The sequence below is a fragment of the Bactrocera dorsalis genome, chromosome 2, assembly GCF_023373825.1.
Source record: "Bactrocera dorsalis isolate Fly_Bdor chromosome 2, ASM2337382v1, whole genome shotgun sequence".
In the NCBI taxonomy this organism is placed as follows: domain Eukaryota; kingdom Metazoa; phylum Arthropoda; class Insecta; order Diptera; family Tephritidae; genus Bactrocera; species Bactrocera dorsalis.
Genome location: NC_064304.1, coordinates 3,252,420 through 3,275,336, shown reverse-complemented (window position 1 = coordinate 3,275,336; position 22,917 = coordinate 3,252,420). Strand labels below are relative to the sequence as shown.

The 22,917-nt window shown below is 39.5% G+C and overlaps 1 protein-coding gene across 1 annotated transcript; it reads left to right on the top strand.

Moving 5' to 3' along the window:
- The first annotated feature begins 6,047 nt into the window (after positions 1-6,047).
- LOC105226762 (serine protease inhibitor 88Ea) lies at positions 6,048-8,681 on the top strand. The gene is made up of 4 exons (XM_011205782.4): positions 6,048-6,418; positions 6,509-7,626; positions 7,687-7,977; positions 8,042-8,681. The coding sequence occupies exons 1-4, from the start codon at positions 6,400-6,402 to the stop codon at positions 8,549-8,551; spliced, it is 1,938 nt and encodes a 645-aa protein (XP_011204084.3). The 5' UTR covers positions 6,048-6,399; the 3' UTR covers positions 8,552-8,681.
- The last annotated feature ends 14,236 nt before the right edge of the window (positions 8,682-22,917 follow it).

Below are 22,917 nucleotides of genomic sequence, written 5' to 3'. Positions count from 1 at the left end.
AGTCAGCGCAAACGGCGTCCAGCCAAGATTGACGGTCGGGTAGGTTTTGTCATATGTTAGTTGGCAACCATCTAATATGATCCTATGGCTAAACTCTTAATTCTGACATCAGTATTCAGCAACTGGACCGTCTGAAGGAAACAATCGTCCAGAAGCGGTAATTTTTGATCTAAAGGTGAGGAATTGTTTTTCTTCAGTACATCTACCTTATAGTTCGGACCGGAAACCAAGTGATTAATACCTGTTTCTATCCTGGGTAGCGAATAATTTTCGCTTCAAAAGAAGCTTGTAAAAATCGACGGCCCAGTTTTAGCCATAAGAGCTTGAGTTTCCATAACATTGGGATTCTGATACTACCTTTGAAATGATATCAAACAAGCGAAAAAACCGTTGCATATTTGACCAAAATCCGATTTTTCAATTAAGCTAAATAAACTCCTTAATTTAATGCAAAAGTTATGAATGCTTAGTACTAGACCTTATACAGACAAAACACAATTGGATTAAACAAAACTTTAATTTAATTTCCTAACTAATCACTTTTGTTTTTTCAGCAGCTGGTTCCCACACAAGTGTGTCCAAAAATCACCGAAAAAGTTCTCATCGCCACACTCAACATTCAACACGCCATCACAGCAATCAACGCAATAATTAAATCTTTGCTTGCACACCGAATTCGTCGCTGAACTGGAATCAAAACACCGGTGAGCAGCCGAACAACCCTCGAAGGGCAATTGCGTGGAATTTTAAAATGTATGTACCTTGGCAGCCAAGCATCCACTCAAGTGGTTACCGTTAAAATTTGTCAACTATTGCCACACATCACCTTGGCGCTGCACTGAGGGTTGATCCTCAACTCCATCCACCGATGCCTCACAAAGCAACTGTCATTTGCCAAATATGCAAAGCACCGGTGCGTGTGTGTGTATGTGAATTGCAACAGTGTGTGTTTTTGTTTGTTGCTTTTTATCATACTCATCATTATCATTACTTTTATTGTTCGTCTACAACAATATTATTATTTTACTTTATTATTAACGGTATGTCGTTTCGCGTGTGCCAACACACACGTTCGAGCACTCAACGCGCATTCGGGCGTAAGTTTGTGCCTCGATGTATACATATGTTTATACCTATGTAGCCCTCTTTGCAGAGCCGTCACGTGTCCTGCGCACCGCAACGAATCCAGTTAAAAATGACTTTCGTCAGTGTCTCTAATGTAAACCCTGTCATTTTATCCCGTTACCTTGCCAGAAAGTTATTTGAGAAGCGATGACAGCGGCTTTCAATTTTCCGCAATTTGAAGTGCTCACAATTACATAAGTACGTTCTTTGGCAATATTAATAATTACAAATAGATTTTTCATAACAAAATCGCTTCGACTTGCACTTGCGTTCATTAAACTCATAGTTAGATTTTCCACCTGAATGAAGATCGAGTCAACATTGACCTGAAATGTAACCAAGGCGATTGTAGATTTCTTTTCTTAAGAGGCTTTGTTTGTAGCCACGCTCTACTTCGTTAATCGTGCTCAGTGAACATGCGGTGTTTTTATCGTTGATATCTACAGAAAAAAATACAATGTCTGAGAGTTCTTCATCTCTGATGTTTGATATTGCAAGTATTAAATGCTATAAAACACGTTAAAAGCGAGTTTCGCAGTTATATAGACTCTGAAATATTAACCACTTGTAGCTTTTAGTGTTTATTGAATCGGGTTCTTAACGGTACTGCACATTCGTTTAACAGAAGGTTGAAAAAAATTCTATTATTATTTGTTCATTTTGAAAAAATGTTTGATATCTTAGGTTTAAGCCATTTAGTTGAGGATTAGTGTATCTCTAAAGGCGACAGTTATCAACTTAGTTATGTTATAATTGATGGAATCTGAGCCGGCCTCTATTCGCCAATGCCATGCTTACTGTCAACACTGCTCCCTTTTCAAAAAAGTTGCATTTGAAGGCAAAGTTCTCGGGTTGAATTGGAAAAAAGTAATTGGATAAAAGTAAGTGGGGTGTATTTTATCAATTTTAGTTCAATATTATTTTTGTTTATAGACAAGTTTAGATTAGGTTAGGTAAATTGGCTGATTTTCGTGAGGACATGGATAACCCCACTTGGACCGCCAAAGACGACTGTTCGTTGTGATACCCAGATCTTCTAAGTATGGACCAAAAATATCGTCGTATATCTGCAAAGCGCCTAGAGCCAGCCGCAAATTTTTTGAGCCGGCCAATATCCGTATTCCTAGATATGTAATATAGAAACCAAGATGTTTCAACCTTAGTCTGGCGGAAGCTGAACAGTGAAAATGAAAGTGTTTTGATGTTTCCAACTCATATTCCTCTTAGCAACTTTGACATGTTGCGCCTTCCAATGTGAGTGTAAAACTCACCGCGTGAATACCAATGGGTCAGTGTCTAGTTAGGAATCTTCTTAAGAACTAGTACTTCCATAGACCTTTTGTGTGCCATTCGGGGCTAAAAGGCTTACACAATCCCATAATATTTTATTCGATAAAGTTAGGCTTTAACATCATCTTATGAATGCACATAGTTTAGGTTAGTTGGCTGACGTAGAGGGATCGCACGTGGACTGATATATGTAGTGAAGTCATAGGAAAGCTGAACGCCTGTTCCTTGGGATCTATGAAGGTATGCGCTCCCAAGTGTTTAAGACTTGACTTTCCAATTGCGGGACACTCAAGTAGGAAATGTTGGGTTGTTTCTACCTCGTCTACTTTTATACAGCTTCTGCAGATGGCGTTTGGTATGATTCTCAGCCTAACAGCATGGACGTCAATAGGCGATGGCATGTAAAAACCCTCACAACTAGGGAGAGGTTAGCTTTAATGAGGGCAAAGAAAAAGTTTGCGGCAGCGCTGGCCATGCTCCCATTCTACTGAAAGCAATTCTAGGGTGCCTTTCCTTCCTATGTCAAGAGCTTTACAATTTCCTGTGATTTTGCTGTGACCTGGCACTCATACCATACATATCTTATCACAAAGAGACTCGATGCCATTGCTAGCGAGGTTAGGCTCGTCTTGACCAACCCTGAACGCATTGTTAATGAGTTCAAGCCTAGTATCGCTGCTCTGCTATCTGAGTGAATGAGTGAATGGTCACTTATCTGAAGGAGGCTGAACTCCAGATCAGTATATCTACTGCTTCCTTAATAGCTGCTATATCGGCTTGGAAAATACTGCAGGAAGTCCGAAGCTGGAGTTGATAGAGAGCTCCTGACCCCCCTACCGACCTTCCCCCAAGCTTTGACCCTTCCGTAAAGAAACTCACTGTCCCTATCCTCCACGGGTTCTTTCCTCCCACAACTTCCTCGCCGGTATATGGTCAGAGAAGCAGTCGCCGGAGTTCGGTTTGACTATTCCATGATCCCAGTGATCCGGTATGAAGTCAAAAAGTGGGCGAACTTTCGAATGTTCAGATGCCTACTTATGCTTGTCAATGAAATTGGGTGTTTTTTGTATCGATATAGTAAGTATCATATTTTACTCTGTTGTTAACATGACTCACAAAAAACACTCACCCTAATGCGTAAATTTGTAAACATACATATATAATCTGATTTAAAAGTTCGCTGCACTCAAGCAAAGCAACAACTACACACCAACAACTAAATCTTTTCGCTGCACAGAATCGCGCGTTGTTCTAGAGATGACCATTTGCCTACCGCGATCAACGCACACGCCCGCCCCCCACTTTCAAAGTCAAGTTGAAAAACTCGTTTCACTACGCGAGTGCGAGTGTGTGGCTGTGTTAGCTGTTCAGCTGAGGCATCGCGCCTCAGAAATCTTCACGCTCTGTAAAATCGATCTCTTTGCACCGCTTCCGCTCAAGCGCGAGACGAAAATAAACAACAAAAGAGAATGCGGGACAAATCAATGAAAAATATGAATAATTTGATATCACAATGTATTCAAAAGAACATAAACAAAAATGATATTCAAAATAGTAGTAAGCCGAAAATGCTGAGACGCGAACACACGAGATTCGCCTGGCGAGTTCAGCGGCCTCAAATCATGACGCGCTACTTATCTACATACATACATACATACATTCGTACGTAGAGTAGAATTTGTTGGCTCTTACTTTGGCTTCACTGACTAATTTACATACAAACTGGGTTAATCGGCGTTGTTGTTGTTGGTGTGCTCATGGTGGCGGCAGTTGGCAAAGTGAAGTTCAAGTCCAAACCCACATCCGACACACACGCCGATTTGCAAGTGAAATGAGCTTTCTGCAATGCGAAATAATCGGCAATCATTTGTTGACAGTGAAAAGCGTGGAGAAATCCATAAATTGCAGTTTATGGCCTCTAACCTGCAATAGAGTCCAACAGACGCGAATGTATGTATATATTTTTACAATTCTTTACAACTTTAAAAACTTTAACTCTAATCGGATTTCTGTGCTTTATACATTTGGTTGGCATTTGGTTATCTCGTCAATCAGCGATTTAAAGCACGTTCGAACTACCGAAACGGCTTCGTCTTGTTCTGCGCGTTGGCGTTAATCGTCTTGGTCACAAAGCGCTGCGCCCATTAGAAAGTCAAACGCTTTAGGTTTTCTATTTCATTGTGAAACTATTTTCTGTGGCTGCTAACCCGTTGACCTATTTTCAATTGCGTTTGGGCTTGACTCGAATGCTTTCTTGTTTTTAGCCGCGTTTCAACTGGCGCTCACGCACTAAATAATAGGAAAATGCATGTACTCTTTGATATATATGTAAGTTTGTACAGTTGTACATACATATATAGTAGGCACATATGTACTTTGCACTTCCACTTTCATTAATCAAACAGCTCTACTTAAGGCCTAAAACCACGATTATTTACTGCGCCTCAGCGCTTACCTGGGCTATCAATGTCAATCGAACATTAACCGCATATGAAGAGCGAATTGCATAAGAGAGAACAAGTTGTCACTTTAAGTTGTTTGAAAGCAAAGCAATTTTATGACGAACTCACAAGTATCTTTCAGTTTCTTTAGGCACAATAATGGATATATTTGGTACTTAGAAGGCTTCTTAAGTCCCATTGTGAATATTAATTATAATCAAGCACTTAGACACAGACATTCATGTATTTTGATACCATTGTGATTACAAAGTATATCATAAGAAAAAAAAAACTCAATTTCGATTTTTTGAAGATATGTTGTTTTGTATTTTAGGTGACGATATGCAAATCTTGGCTTCAGAAATCGCTGAATAGTTTTTAAAAACAGTCGACTGCAAAACAAAGCCAATCTATCGCACAGAGCGAATCGTCAGTTTGCTGCATTCCTTCCGGAAACTCTTTTGCATTATATTTTCTCTTTTAATTTTATCCATTCTCATTTTTTTGATTAATCTTTCAATTCTTAATATAAAAAACTTTTTTAGAGCGGGTTTTCTAATATATCTTAATTATTTGTACCTACATTGGACACCTAGGAAGCCGTGCATTGGATTGTCAAGGGCCTTGTAACAGTGGCTGCTATTTAGTTTCATACCCGGTTTCTATTTGCTACGCAGGCATCTATCCTTTTTATCAGATTTAATATGTGATTTGTTCAACCTACTCATTTAGCGTTTACTAGTTTCTATTTTGTGGAACAACATAACGTTTCAGCTAAAGAATATATAGATATAGATATAGATGAATATGTATATATATATATTAGAGATAAATGTATACATTTTGCGTTTCTTCTTTTGCTTCTTTGAGAAATTTGACAAAAGATAGCAATATCAGGAGTCTCCATAGTGACCTACTTAGTAGTCTATAATACATGGTATATATGGTATCTTAAAAGCCGACACTTTGCTATTTCAGATTTCAAACAACACTTAAAAAATCACCAAATTTTAACATCGAATATCTTTCTTCAACTCTATTTCAATAAAAGCCTAAAATTATTCGGCAGAAATTTGAACTATTTGGGTATCTTAAGATCACAGATCTACTGTGAAAACTTGTTTATCCTCTATCAAGTAAGCATTTTCTCGATATTTTCTGCTAAATGCAATGAAAATTCTGAAGCTCTCTTTTTCCAACTCTACCGCGTAACATAGATTCTACAATTATGTATGTAACATTCTATGTATCCGCTGGTACGATTATTGTCCATAACCTGTTCTTCATTGGCGTTGACAATCAAACAGCCAGCCAGCCGTATCATGTTCTTGCTCAGTTCAGCGGCGAAGAATGGTTGCAACGCTTGGCTTTCTTAAAACTCTTTGGCCTACGACAAAGTTATTCATTCGTCGTTTGGCATTCGTTTGGTCAACAGCAGAGGAAAAGGTAGAAAGCTACGCCAACGCACCTACACACGCACACATACTAGCTGACTTTGAAGTGGTTTAGAGGGAGTGAAGTTTTAGAAAGTAGCACAGCCAATATGGAAATTAAAACTGTGTGTAAGTATCAAAGCGTTAGAAAGTTTGTTTCTTTCAAATTAAAGAACACAATGGTGATTTTGGTTCATTGATTGCATCTTTTAATTCTAGTGCTCTTGTGCCTGTGCTATACACTCGCGTTGGCACTGCCCACACAGAATGGCGACACAGCTGCAAGCGCCGAACAGCCGCTGCAGCGCTTCGCTAGCGATGCTTCGCAGAAGATCGCGCTGAACATGCTGAAATTCAATGTGGATATCGACTCCAATCAAGTTTATTCACCTCTGGGCATCAGCTCCATACTGGCTGTCTTAGCGGAGGGTGCGGCAGGCGAGACATACGAGGAGTTCAGCAAAACACTTGGCTTCCCCGCCGAACGCGCTGATTTGCGTGCCTCCTTCCAACGCATACTCTCGCGCTACCAGAATAAAGAATATTCCACGGCGCCTTCATTCCAAACCTGGTTGTACATCTATCGCAACAACACTGCGCGCGATGAGTTCAAGCAGTTGGTGCGCGACAACTACTTTGTCATGGTCAAAGATATCAACAGCGACGAGTATGATTGGAATGAGCCAAATACTTCGTTGGACATTGAGACCAGTTCCGTAAGCAACAGCAAAGATGTGGTTGGTTTTGAGACACTGAAGCGCTTGAGAGCCGATGCCAACTTGGCTGCCGCTGCTACAGAGACACTGTCTGCCGATACATACGGCGAGGAAGTGATCGATAAGGAGGCGTCTAAATTTGATCGCGTTGTCGACGATAAGCAATATGTGGAAAAACCAGCTATTCTGGAAGAGATTAAGAAGCAACAATCTGAGAAGCAAGCGGACGAGAAACTTGACACCGAGCCCATGAAAGCAGCTGCAGGTTCGGAAAGCGCTGACACAATCGACGAAGCGAGCGAACAATTAAAAGAAACTGACGCAGCAGATATCGCAGAAATACCCAAACACGAGGACGAGCTGATTGCCAAGGACATTAGTAAACGCGAGGAGGATGTGAATTTCGAAGACAATGAGACAGTGCATTCGGGAGAGAAGTTGCAAAAGCTCTATGGCGACGACAGTGACAGTGTTATACCGATACAGGAAGTGTTGGACTCCAATGAGCCCGAAAAGGTTTCTTTGCCGCTGCAAAAGCTGGAAAGCGCACTCGATACGGCAAACAAAAACGCAGGCGAGATAATGATTGCACTAGAGTCCCATATAAGCTCAGTACGAAGGGTAAGTTGCCTGCAATGCTGTAATAAAGATTCGGTTCTATATTTTTAATTTTTTTTAAAGGCTTTGGGCGCCCGCAGTCTCTTCCGCAAGGAGGACATCGCGCACGCATTGAGCGCTAATTCGATAACTGGTCGCGAAGCCGCTTCGAAGACTAAAATGCTGCTATTCAATGGTCTCTACTTTGCCGGTCTTTGGGCGCAACCATTTACCAAACTGAGCTCAGAAGACGAAAGCTTCTTCTTCATGACGGCCGAGGATGCCATGAAAGTACCAATGATGGAAACCAAGGGCACATTCCATGTTGCCGATTTGGAGAACTTGAGTGCAAAGGTTATCTGTTTGCCGTACGAGGTAAGACAAAAGCAGTACTTCGGAATCACTTCTCCTCAGTTAATGCCTTAAACGTTTTGTTTAGAACAAAAAATATGCGATGATGATTGTGCTACCCAACGAGACAGAGGGACTTCGACCGCTCATCGAGAAACTGCAACCCGAAGACTTTAAGAAGGCCAAGTCGCAGGTACAAAAGAAGGAGCTGCGGCTCATAATGCCCAAATTCCAAGTCGACGAAACTTCACGTTCCGAAGCCATGTTGAAGAGCATCGGTTTGACCAAGCTGTTTACGAGGGAGGACTCCGATCTCAGCTTATTATCTGCCGATAATGATTTGCATGTGGATGAAGTGGTGCAATTTGTGAGTGTGCGTGTCGACGAGAGCGGCAGCAGCGAAAATGGGCTTACCGCCTCCGACACTCAAGCACGCACAGCTGCCGCGCCCGAAATCGATTCGTTTGAAGTGAACCGCCCATTCTTGTATTTCGTAATGGACTGCGAGGAAGAGTTTGTGCTCGCTGGGGGCAAAATATACACACCGGAACTAAAGGAGGACCCGCCGATTTCCATTGAAGTGGAGTTTGAGCAGTAATTTAATAATTTTATAAGACAGCGCGACATTTTTGTAAACTCATCTGCAATATCGAGAATTTAGGTTAACCCATTTTTATACAAGTTTCGGAAAAGTTCAATACATTTTTTAATAAAAAAAAAGAAAAAATATATAGTTTTTTTGCTTCTTTTTGAAAGATGTTGGCGCTTCGAATGGAGGTTTTTTGGTATTGAAGACTTTTTGGGAAATATGTAAATATATTTTAGCTCGTAGTTCAAGGGTTGTAATATTAATATTTTGTTGTATACATTTTTGAAGAAAATATAACTTGCGAATGTCATTATGGACAACATAGAGAGCGTCGGGATATTTGCTTCATTCATGTTTCTTAATACGGGGATATTTCTGTAATTAATGCAAATTATTTGAAGATGTCTTCAATATCCTACAGCTTAGAGCGTTAGACACAGAAACCTGTTTTATAGTCACCGTTTTGGATGATTTACCCCTTTTCCTCAATTTATTTGCAGGGAACACTAGTTTTACAGTTAGAATATACACTTTTACACATAAACACTGTTTTTTCACTCCATAACTGTTCATTTAAAGCAAGGACATTTATATAAGGTAGGACAATAAATTATATTGCGGTGGACGTAGGAGTTAATGGCATTTCGCGTTACGAATTTGATGGTGGAAAGTTGTGAAAGTGGCCCAAAGCGGACCGTATGAGTTACGAGCTCACACTTGTAGGTAAGCTCAGCCATATCATATGGAACTTCCTTGACAGCTAACATTTGGATATGCGTATGTGTGTAATTGTAAACCGTTTCCTACGATTTATGCCACAAACACACACACACCAATACTTTGGCGCAAGGAAACTTGTAATTCCTGCTAAGAAACTCCAAATTACTACAATACATAAATTAATAGTTTTCGGAACTGGGCAAATGAAGAAAATGTCTCCGTGGGGAAACATTAAAATTAGTCAAATTGTACGCCGGCAAACTTGCCACAGCGCCAACATGGAAATTGTTACATTTTTGGTGTAGAAATGTGGTGAAAAGGGTTAATATTTCGCTGTGAGTGTGACTAATTACTTGATTTATGTTGATTATGGAAATTTCTTTGAGAAATATGCTACACAAGCCAACAACAAGCAAGAAAGTCCAATGTGGTAAAAAGAAATAGTGCCTTTATTCACATGTACATACATGTATGTAAATGTAAATGTATGTAGATGAGGATTGGATTAAAAAATTATATTCTCTAGTATATACACTATATCTTGAAACATATTAATTTTAGCCTCTCGATATTTCAAAAACGTAAATTCGCCAGATACTTTAAAATAATTGGTTTAGTTGTTATTCAGGTCTAACAATATCGTTAATATTTGAAATTTTGTTGACGTGTGCGAAATTTTGCTTCAAAGTTTTGAGACTTTTTTAGTTTCGAACACTTTGATACTAAAACTGTGTCATTACAAAGAAAAGCAACTGTACACGGCCTTAAAACGAAATAAGTTCTGAAGATATAATTTGCCGATGTTTTCTTCATAATTATAATAAATGAAGATTGGTTTTGAGACATGTGATTTTCAAGTGTGATTCGTCTTGGCCTCATCTGTATAGATAACGACTTCACATACCTCCGCAAAAAATAGTCCAGCTGTGTTAAATCGCACGTTCTTTGAGGCCACGCCACATGCAAACGACACTAGCGAATGCTCTCAACAATAATCCCCTTCAATAAATTTATGACATGTAGCACCGTGTTGTTGGAACTCAAGGATATCCACCTGAATATCGTTCAATTCAGGCACGAGGAATTCATAAATCATGAGAAAAGTTATAGAACCCCATTGACTGTAATATTATGGTCGCCTTCATTTTTGAAGAAATATGGACCAATGATTTTCATAGAGCACACCAAACAGTTAATTTTTGAGAGTGTAACGTCATCTTAATAAGACTTATGGATTAACATCATTCCAAATTTAATAATTTTGTTTCTTCAAACCATTATTTTGGTATTTTTGCAAGTAACAGCTGTCAAAAAGACTAACTCCGAAAAAGGTATTGTGTCATAGAAAAAAAGAACAAATAAAAAAACATATTTTGTAATAAATAATATATGGATGATCCATACGAGTAAGTCAGCTTTGGGTGCTAAGTGATCTATCTGATGAAATGGTGAAATTTTAGAATAATATTGATAACAGAACTTTTCATATTATGATTAATTGTTGCTTAGAGGAAGGCAGAAGGAAGAAAGGCTCTCTGATTTCGAAATATAATATAACTGTCTAAAGATGTCATGGATGTGAGAGTTGGTGTTGCAAAAGCTGTAGTCTCCGTCGTTTCAATTGGAATATACTTCGACGTACATATATAAAAGTTATGTATAGAGGATATGAGAAACAGTAAAATATAAAAAAAGACAATATTATTTTTCTTTGGCCGATGTTGCTTTAATGAATTAAGTTTTATTGTTACAATCATTACTATTTTTAGTGTGAATAAAATGAGTGGCTACAAATAAAGGAAAAGTTAGAGGGAACAATATACTTAATAACAAATCGTTTTATTGATTTTACTGAAAAAAAAAAAATAAAAATTGCGTTGACAAAAGCCTACATACAGTATGGAGCTCATATTTTGTACAATGTTATGATAATCCCAAAGTACTGTTAACTTTTTTCTTTCATTTCATAATGTTTAGTGTTTGGAATTTCTAAAATTTTAAACTTGAGTCGAGCAACAGTACAGACAATTGCAGAAAACTTCGAAAAAAGTGGTTCCACCGAAAATAAACCACGCAGTGCCCGCCCGAAAAAACGTAGAGACGTCAGCCTGATTCTCACAGAAGTGGACAAATATTCAAAAGTAAATGCTCCAAAATTAATCAAATACATTGCAAATACTTCACAAAAGAGTATCCATTCAAGAACAATTCAAAGAACTCTAAACGATAATGGGTCCTTCAGTAGACCACCACGGAATAAACCACTTATTTCTGAAAAAACCGGAGACTTCGTTTGGAATTTGCCAAAACACACAAAGAAAAGGATATGAATTTTCGGAAAAAAGTTTAATTCACAGATGAGTCAATTCAACATTTTTGGTAGTGATGGAAGAGCTAGAGTTTGGAAGAAATCTAACGCTGCGCTTGAACCAAAGAATATAGTATCAACTGTGAAGCACGGTGGCGGCAGCGTAATGGTTTGGGGAGCTGTTGCTGCCTCTGGAGTTGGAAAGTTAGCCTTTGTTGAAATAGACCGTTATAAGTATAAGTCTCTGTTGGTACATAATTTCAAAACTTCGGTAGACAATTTGGGGGTGGGTTCCGACTGGATCTTTCAATAAGACAACGATCCGAAGCATACGACGCAAATTGTTTAGGACTGGTTGCTTTATTACGCTCCAATGCAATTAAAAAAAACACACCATCTCAAAGTCGAGATTTGAATATTATTTATCATGTCTGGAAAATTTTGGAGCTTAAAATTAGAATCACTAGATTTCTAGCCCTGTTATACTCAAAGAGCGCATATTAGAAGCTTGGAACAGCATTACATCTGCAGAGTTGACAAACTTAGCAGATTCAATGCCACGGCGTCTTTAAGCAGTTAAAGATGTCAATGGGGGCTCAACTATTTAAATACTAAAACTCATATCGAAGAAAAGAGGCGGTGCTTTAGATTTTTGCTTTATAAGGTATACGTATGCACATACATATAAACAATTTAATAAATACACTATATCATATACGTATGCATATAATACATCAACAAAAGCATTCACCTTAATTTTCCATCATTTTATTGTGTCTACTCAAACAGTTCTGCTCATTGTCAGTCCAAGTGCGGCAGTCACCTTGCAGGCATCTGTTTTTGGCATTGACTGTCATTTACTCTTTCTTCACTTTCATTTGCACAATAGGAATTTCTTAACTACACTTCGGCGAAATTACAACTACGATGAATATGATGTATGTGTGTGTATGCCACGTGGGCTCAACTGTCACAAATGACAGTCAGACTGACATAAACAACAAACTCAGCGCTGGTATTCTTCAGAGTATTAACATACACTACAACGACAAATAAACATGTGCATGTATGGGTGTCACATGACCAAACACATACGTATGAGGCATCTAGATACAGGACAAAAGTGAGCACACTAAATACACAATGATGAATCTCCTCATCGCCAGCGCGCATTCATTTCGATTCTGATGATTAAATAATTATTTATCATATGACAATCGGCAAAAGGGTGAAGGAGTTCCAGGGAATTGAAAAAATGGTGGTTGATGCTGATAGGTGATGTTGCTGTTGTTGTCAGTTATGATTACCACTCCGCCAGAGCAAATACTTATTCCCAGTGGATCTTGAAATGTACCGAACACCTTGAGGGAATTCGGTGTCTTCATTAATTGAGGCTTTTTTCCTGAGATATCATTGAGTAAACACACTAAGTATGTGTGTTTGTATATATTTATGTAATTGTCCACGCATTTATTCATTAGAAACTATTGTGGTGGCAAGCGCCTCGCAATCCTTTACCTACCGCGTGTTAATTTGCAACCTGCAAAGCTCCTTAGCCACCCGCCAGGCCACACACTCGGCTACACCATCAACTCTGACATTCGTAATACTTACACCGAATCGAGCTTCATTTTCAGAATCCAACTTTAATTGATTTATGACATCAAAGACATATTTTTCGGCATGTTGCACGCATCGTGCGTGACACTTTTTGCGCTGCCACTTGGTCGGTTTGTGGCAGTTGGCATTTGGAATCGCTCAAGTGGTGCGAAGTAATCCATCTCTGGGTGCAAAGGCAGCCACACACACATACACACACGCACTGCCACCGGCAAGTTGACTTATGCCACAAAGTACGTGTGGCACACACCCACACCCCCTACGTAGGTGCACGTCGCATATGCTGCCTCACGCTTGCTTCGCTTCGTGTGCGTAATTCTTCTAAGGCTGCGCTTTGGTTTGTTGATAAATTTGACTTATGGTGCTTTTTGGTTCATGCCACACGACAGTGAAAGCTCACAAAGCAGCGGAACGTTACATTGTAGACGCGCGGATGGAGGCGGTATCTTGCCCTTGCCGTTGTGGATACACCGTGTGTGACGCTGACACAATCGCCGCTTTCTTCTGTTTCTGTTGCTATCTCCTGACGGGGTCTTCTTCCGCAGCTACTTCTGCTCGGCTTCTTTCGCACATATGAGCCTCGCTCGCCGTAAATCCTTCGCTGGCAGCAGCAGGAAGCACTCCTCGGCCGTCAGATACGCCGAGTGGCAGCGCGACGCAGCAACGGAGCGGCAGTGTGATACGTGAGCGCTTGTGGCAGAGTCCTCTCGCATTGATTTATGTCGCCGCAGCAGTCAGTCGCCGAGCAGTGCGCTTTTGACTTATGATTTGTGTGTGCTCTTTGCACTGGCGGACCACATTAACCCCCCTTCGCACCCTCGCTTAGTGATATCGCTGCAAATTGATTAAAATGTTATTCTTCGAGCTCCGCTGCCCGCTGCCCGCTCCTGCTAATTGCGTGTATTTGCGGCACTCTCCTGCTTTCGCGGCTTTTATCATTTAAATCTGTTTATTTGTAATTAAACTTTTGCAATTTCTTGGCCACCACTCCTACCACCTACCTACACCGCTACCGCACAACCGGGCGTGTTCCAAGGTATTATTTTCTTTAATTTATTCAATTAAACGCTTCATAAATTTTTACTTTTCGCTTTTCATTCCTGTGGCTTTTCGCAATAACGGTCCAACTTTTCACGCGGCATTCCTCGCTTTCACTTTATTGTTGCTGCCGCTGTTGTTGTTGTTGTTGGCTATTTGCCTTTGGTATTAGCTGTCTTATGTTATCGTAAAAGGGTTAATTAATAGCACAGCCCCCTTCCGGGCCAGCGCCACCAGGCTTCATTGTTTTCAATAAGCTGCTACGCATTCACCCCCACCTCCCTTCGTCGTTTGCACTGATTGCTGCCACCTTGCGCACCGCTTTGCTATTGTTGTTGTCAAGTTACTGTTTTTGGTTACCACTCTGCCGGAACATTAATGCCCAGCGGCATTTCGCGAGAATTTCGGCTTATTAAAAGGTATGGCGGATGTCGAAAGTTTTTCGTTTTCACATTTTTCGTGTGCGCTCATAAAATTTTATTCGAAAATGCTTACCGAAATTGTGGAGTTATATGTGCGTATATGTGTGGGAGAACTTGAGTTATGCGGTGTGTCTTAAAGGTCACAAGCTAAAAATAATTACAAGCCTAATTTAATAATTTGATTCAAATTTCTTGTCTCTGTACTGATGAGCTCAAGATGTTTCGCTGCCATTGGGCTTTTCTCATTCAGAAAAACACTGATAAGAATAACTTTTAAAGAGTATTATTTATGTGATGAACTCAGATTTGCCAATTTTATGATCTGAATCAATGGAGGTTTTCTAAAACGGAGAGCATCCAAGGAAGGATACAATTTAAGTTCAGATAACTGATTAGATTAACTTATGTGAGGTCATAATTTGTTTTCCGTAATCCAGATTGCAGTTCTATTTGGGCTAGTAGTGGTTGACAAAGTTCATATTTAGCGTTCCATGTATATTGTAAACTTTCTATAACCTCTTTCATCGGTCAAACAAAAAACAATAAAGAACATTTTTATATTATAAAATATATGAATAACACAGACCAACAAAAATTTGGTTTAATCTTGGAAAGGTTTACGCCTGAACAACGTTTACAAATCGTTCAAACCGCAATCGGTCTGACGTATGATGGAGATCTTAGAAAGCAAGCGTACAAAACACAGCTTGTACAAGAACTGAAGCCGCTTGACCTTCATAAGCGACATCGCTTCGCTCTATGAACTCTTGAAAAGAAGATCCGACGTTTTCGTTCCAACTTATGTTCAGCGAAAAGGCCCATTTTTTGTTTATTGGGAATGTAAACAAGCAAAATCGCCGGATTTAGGACGAAGAGCAAATTGAAAAAAACTCAAGAGCTGTCATTTCATCCAGAAAAAAACAACGGTTTGGTGTGGTTTTTGAGCCATTGGAATCATTGGTCCATATTTCTTCAAAAACGATGCCGTTGAGAATGTAACCATCAATAGTGTCCGTTATCGCACCATGATAATCGACTATTTTTGCTCGTAATCTCGGCAACATTTGGTTTCAACAAGATAGCGCTATTTCCCACACATTGCACCGATTATAGGATTTATTGAAAGAACACTTCGGAGAGCAGATAATTTCACGGTTTTGGCTACCCAGATATGTCGGTATATGTAAAGTCTAAAGACTATTGAACATCATGACGAATTTATCAAAATGAGGGAGAGAAAAATATGACTTACCAGATGTACTCATATGAAATAAGTTTTTGTGTGAAAATGAAATACTAGTTTTGAATCGAAAAGTAAAAAAAAATTATTCAAAGTATTGACCATTGGTTTTTATGCATTTTCACCACCTTTCTGGCATTTTGTGGATACCATGCTAATAGAAAACTCATTTTTGACTTCTGCGTAGGCATCGAAGTGCTGCTCAGCCAATGCGTGTCTCATCGATTAAGGTAAATAGTAATTGAAAGCCGTCAAGTCTGGTGAATAAAACGGGTGTTTGGTATATAAAGCTTATTTCAATCTGCCTACTAAAAACCAGGAGAAAAAGTGTGCTCCACATGAGTCATATAAATATACATAGGTGTTTACATATTCTGGATGCTGAATTTATTTCCTCTTTTTTTTAATAATTATTAACTATTTTGATAACATTGATTGTGAAAAAAAACTGAAGTTTGCAGTACCCAGAATCCAAACCAAACCAACGTTTTCAGGGGCGAATATAAAAGCTAGAATCTTTTTGGGCTCTCAAATAAAAAAAATTATGGATTCTGATATTTCCGGATGTTACTTTGAAATGAGGAGAAAAAAGTTTGGAACAGTCCTAAGGTAGTTAGCATGGTTTCCCTAGAAGCCATAGATCTGGTCGTTGGCATGATTACGAATTTCTTCATTGTGGGATGTGAAGTTTCTCTAAAGATTCTCATGTTACACTACCATTTAGGTAAATTTAAATATGATATAGACCAAGGCCTGTATACAGCAATGGCGACTATTTTTGGTGTTCAATAAGGAAAACTTCTACGAAACATGACAGAAAAAGTGAAATTGCTTATATTCAACAATTTGGAGTTTTTTTTAATGTTTATTGTAAGAATGAAATCTATTTTTACTTGTAGCGAACAGAAAACCTTTCTTTTGTTTCTAAAATAATATTTTAACTTATTTTTAAAATAGAAATCGCATGCATATCGTTAACAACACAATTACTTAAGAAATAGAAGTTCAAAGACTAACAACACAAAATAGAAATGCGCGCGAGATTATCAAAATTTGACGATAAACACGGAAATGGTTAGTTGAAGCTGAGATTATTGTCTTTGATCCTCAAAGCGTCTTCAAAACTCGCGAAAGAAATCAAACTTGTCACGTATTTGATAAACGCACCAATACACACACACCTTCAATCTTGCATAAAGATACAAAAGAATCCTTTGTGAAGCTCTCACCAACTCAGTTGATGTGTTTGGCAATTACTACTAAATTCGCTGAAACTTGCATATGCGGCGGAAAGTATGCTTTGACGCTGATGCTTGTTTTAACTACACACGGCTGCAAATGTTATTGAATGGACCCACTTGCTTCGACTCAACCCCCACTTGAATTTATTAGTGTGTGATGTTGGTGTGATTACTGTACCTATTCCCCACATAGCAATTGCTACAAATTAAAAGTACATCACATCACCCACACACACACACACACACACACTTACCTCTAGCTGACAATGTAAACACTTGCTGTGCATCGGCTAACTTCGGGTGCAAAGAGTACAACTTCAATTATAAGGTCATCAACTACTGCCGCACAGCTGCTGGAGCACAGCAACCACCAAGTTCACCTTAACAAATGGCACTATCACCGCTGACTCGCTTCTAGGGTGAGGTGAGGTAGCGTGAAGCTGGGGATATTGATATGGACGCGATGCTTCGCTGTCTATAAATAAAACAAAATTATCTGGCAGCACACGTGCGCTCCTTTCCGAGGCCAACTAAGTGGGTGGCTCCAAATAAACAGATAAGCAAACACAAAAACAAAGTACCACACACACACATGGACGCATCAAAGTGCGGGCAGACACATCGCATCACTCATGCGCCCGCAGCGGCCACTTCAGCGCTTGAACTACACATGTCGGAGCAAACTATTTGCCCACATGTAGTTGCATGTGTGTGCAACTTCATTGTTTCTAATGGCAGCTTTGTTGTTTCTTCTCGGCTTACACGCCACCGAAATAATCGAAGTCCGCAAAGCAATTCGTTAAAGTGTCGAAGCGACAAGGATCCGCAAAAATCAAACCCCAAAAAGGTAAACACCTATGTGAGTATTCCCCGCTTGGCCATGGATAGCCGTTGAAGTTTCACGCCACACACACACACAATCCCCACTCACATTTACAAGCGCAAAAGTTGGCTTGTTTCTAGGTAAAGGACTAATAGGGATTAAATGGATGTCGAAAAGGCAATTAGATAAACTTACGAGCAACAACAAACGCGCACCATACACACACGAGTTTTGGTGCACATAAGCACACACACCTCACTATTACAACTACAACAAAGTGCCGTGCGCTTTTAATAGTTCGATGGGAGTTCTCGTTGGAAGATGAAAAATTAAAGCTTAATTTAACGACAGGATGAGAAGTTTTGCGATAAAATTGATTCCGAATTGTTCGCCATTTTTCTTCTCATTCGTTATTTATTTATGTGCGTCGTTGTTACCGTTAGCTGAGAAAAGTTATGTGTATGGTTGAGGATGCCTGCTAGCCTGAGTTGCTGAAGGAAATCTAATTGCACGATTAATGAGTGTTGCCACCTTTTTTTCTTATTTTGTTAGTAATAAATAAGTGTTAATAAAAAGAAGTTAGTGAAAAGCAGAAGCATAAACGATTTATGCAATTTTCAATTAAGGTTGTACATATCGTCACCTGAAATGCAAAATAACGTATCATCAAAAAATTCGAAATTGAGTGTCTTATTGATTACGCTTCACCACTTCAAATTACAAAGATAATATTACATATGTTCAACATTTTCAGGTTCTGCACTCAGATATAAACCAGTTTTAACCAATATTAAATTTTTTTTTCACTCATGTTCCATTTTATTGCGTGTTTCATTCATGCCACTTTACATTTCCGAAAATGTTGTTACGTTATTTTGCATTTCAGGTGACGATATACTTGTAGATAGATATATTATTTATATAACCTAAATATATCGTGTACACGAAAAATTAACGAAAGAGATATTTTGTTGGGAGAGTTATGAAGTGCAAGTGGAAAGAGGGTGTTTCTATATTATTTTCATTAACCGATATGCTTCAATTTACATCGCCGTTTAAGGAACAACGAAAAATATGATGATCTGTATCCCGTCTTTGGCAAAAGTTAAGTTCTTATATAGGGGCTGATTTCAAAAGTGATCTTTTAAAGCCTTTTTAAAGCGGAAAGATCAATACAATGCTTTGATTAGCGCCCCAAATAATACATGCTTTTTGCAAGTGTTTTCTGATTTCAATTGGTGGGGTGGAAGGGACATCTTTTCCACCTTGGTCGGGTTCGAGGACGATCTAAAACCTCTGCCATGGGTCCGGCACCCGTCCGCAGTGCGCCTCTACACTGGACTGGAAATACCTGACTTTAGCTTTAAACCACAGCCACAACGCATTTCCCCAAAACGTCAAACCCAATGATGAGACTTGAGTAAACTCAAAGGGCCAACCGCTCACCGTAGCACCAGATTTAAGTCTCCGGTCAGACCTTGTAGCTTTTGTCACAGTTAAGCACCCCAGCTGCCAGCGTGATTTCTAAGCATTGAAGGCGTCACGCAAAGCACTCTCCGGAATAGCTTTGAGAGCCGGGGTGTACGCTGTTTGGACCCCTCTGTCGCCTCAAAATGCTTGCCTTTCATCTATCTTTTCTGGCAAGGAAACAAAAAAGTTCGGGAAGTCTTATGATTACGTAATTCAAAAATTAGGGGTCACTTTCCCACATGTTCAAATTTTCTTCTTGAAAATGTTTGTCGTGACTCTCCAGGTGCTCGGAGACAACTGACCAGCCACTCGTTCGTTAGCTAGGAACCCCCTCTACTAAAGACAGTGCGTGCACGCGCCGAAGTACAGTCGCGGGGGAAGAAAATCAGTCCTATTACTTTCCAGACAAACCCTGTATACTAGACTAATACAAAGTTCCCATTGTAACGTTTTTACAATATCTTCTAACCTCTTCGTGTATTCCAGAAATTTTGCCGACAATTTTTGTTTTTTTTTTATCAAATCTTGAATTGAAATTATTTAAATATTATTTAAAAAAGGTTTTGATTTTGAATTTTCTTCTAAATAAATGGTAAAGCAGTTAAAGTAAACATAAATCTGATTTTGAATTCGAAATCAAGTATTTTTTTTTTTTACTTTTTCCTTTATTTAATTCCAGAATTAAGGTCTTCAATTCTAAAAATTCCAGAAATTTTCCTTTTTTTCTTTTAATCCATTGGTGTCAACCCTTGCCCCACCTAAGCCTCCACAGTCGTTCCTAATTAAAAGTTGTGCGCCACTAATGAGCAATGAAAACAACGTGTTGCCCGCCTATTAAACGCTGATAGCGCTTCGCAACCCCCTCCCAACGCGACACAGCCCACATTAAAGTGATTAGCCGCGTACTTCAGCTCGCTTTCGCGGCCGAGAGGCTAATGGAAGGTAGAGCCAGCGATTGCCAGCGCTCAACTGGCGTCACCTTTTGTTTGTACTTTCTTTAAATTGCTTCGCAGGTTCTTACTTTTCATTTTTATTTCAGGCTTAACGGGGTGGCAAAGCAATTCAATGGCGCATAACTTGCCGACGCCCTCACAAGAGTCGTGCCACTCGCGACTGCCAACGAATGCATCAATTAAAAATCAGATTTAAACTTTTCCACTTTTTCGAAGGTTTTTTTTCGTCTCAGCAAGCAGGCAAAAAGGGTTGTTATCTTTTACCACTTTTTAAACACTTTTCTTCTATTTTCTTTCCATTTAAAATCTCGGCGACTCATCACTTGGAGTGGTGCTCAGTTGGTTGGCTGCGAAAAGGTGCGATTTCTTCCTTTTTTTTTTGTTTTTGTTTCTTGAATGCTAAATGCCAAACGTCAGTCACTTTAAATGATTTTAAGATGAACGTAACGAATTGGATTTTATTGCTGGCAGCAGGTTGCAGCTGGCAGCGGCAGGATAAGACCGCGTCGGCTATCAGCGTCAGTTATCAGCCGGCATCGTCAGTCGCCGTTTTTTCTTTTCTTTTTAATTAGCATAAAGCCTTTTCTGTTAAATTGGTTGCGACTTAAGCGCAGATTCTTTAATAAATGGGCAATTCTTCACTCAATTAGAGAAGCGGTGAGTTCTGATTAGAGCGGCTGCTAAAAAAGGTAATGATGACTTTGCTTGTGAGTTTATTTAAAATGGAACTGAGAACAGCTCTTTAGAGAGTCTGCTCTGCGTCCTGCCACCGGATAGCTGGGCTTCGCTTCGGATAGCTGGTCATTGTTTCTTTTGATTTTGCAGGATTCTCTTTCGCCCAAGGTCGATGAAAAGAGGTCCAGTGATCTCTTTGTCCTCAGTAACGTTAATTTTGGTGGTTCTAACAGGTTATTGTCCCATCGGCGTCCACGCTGTGAGGTTCATGATTTTACCGGATGCCAGTTGTAGAAGCTGTTTGAAAGAAGGCGAGGTGGAAACATCTCAACATTTAACTATTTAGTCTATGTGAAGCATAAAAAGTTGGCAGCTCATACTTTCAGATATCTCACTAAACCGCTGCGAATGGAAATTAAACGTCTAAGGAGATTTGAGTTATCCTCAAGGCGCTTTGTGTCGGTGCTTTAAAATCAGATATCGGTGTTCTATTTTATGTCTTTAAAAAATACTAAGTATGGGAGTCCAAATGTGATCCCCATCTTACCTAACCCCATCGATGTTTTTAATCAAAAGTTGATTGATAATTCTTCAAACATTATTCTGGTTGTGAGATGGAGATCATGGAACTCTGAGGAAGGAGAAGCTTTCAGGCTCCAGAATCTCAATAGTCTTTTAGTCAAATAAAATGACAACCGTGACTATTGAAATGTCCAAAATTGGAATAGACATATGAAAATCACATATTGTATTTACATTGAGTTCTCACTAATTTTCAGCTTTCAACCAACATTCTCTTTTTTGCAAGAGGAAAATGTAAATATACTCCAGTATCACCGAAGCAAGTTCTTGCTACGAATTAAGCGATCTCTTGCTACCCTTGTATTGGACAGGAATGTTTCGTTTTTATGGGTATTTTTGAAAGTTCTCTGAAAAACTCTTCGCGCTTGACTCATAAATATTCAATCTAAATTTGCTTGAATGCATTAATAAATTTCAAGCTGCATATAAGTGTGTGAGTGCCACTATCACCCTCATATGTTTGATTATGCCATTTTTTAGCCCAAATAAATTATAAACTCTGCAGCGTGTCAGGCTGTCAGTAGGTGGTCCCATACATGTCCTCAAGTACCGTGATAATTAATTTGCATCTGCCACATAGATTCATTGTAACCTATTAACAGGCAACACACTCCTCTCATACACCTTCCCACACACTCATACACACACACAGATACTTGTATGTGGTTTCAGGACGGCGTTTCGATGTCCTTCCAACAGATTCATTACATTTTTTCGTTGTACTTTCGCAATACCGGTCACTTGCTTAGCGCCAGCACAAAAAATTAATCAACGGAAAAAAGATTTTTTAATTAACGAGCACCACGTTCGGCGCGCGGCAGCAGCGAGCATTGGCAGGAGCGCGCTGGAGCACGCAAAGTGGACTCAAAGTGGACACGAAAGGCTTACATGCACTTACACATGCACACACACAACCCCTCCCCTGGCTAAGCAGCGCTGCAAATTAATTCACTCCTCATCCGCTTGCACATTACCATAAGCGGGTAGTAGTTGTTTTTGTTGCTGTTGCCATTGCATTACATGTGCTAAGGTCGCTTAAAGTTGTGGTTGCACATGCCACTGGTGCGCCAATGTGTGGCCACATGAATCAGGAGGCAGTCGAGAATGCGTCGCGAATGCTTTGGCGGAATTCGCTCCATAATTTTCGCAGCGAAACTTTTTCTCGCTTACTCGTAAATTTCGCTTTTGTGCGAACACCGATTTTAACTAATGTTTTATGGCTTTAACTTGCTTGCGGTGAATTATGGTGCTTTTATACGATTATATCCGAACATTTTCGGCCA

Bases quoted from the DNA above. Each gene is read 5' to 3' on its own strand.
- LOC105226762 (XM_011205782.4), top strand. The intron at 7,627-7,686 runs GTAAGTTGCCTG...TTTTTTTTAAAG, and splicing joins ATATAAGCTCAGTACGAAGG to GCTTTGGGCGCCCGCAGTCT. The intron at 7,978-8,041 runs GTAAGACAAAAG...CGTTTTGTTTAG, and splicing joins TTATCTGTTTGCCGTACGAG to AACAAAAAATATGCGATGAT.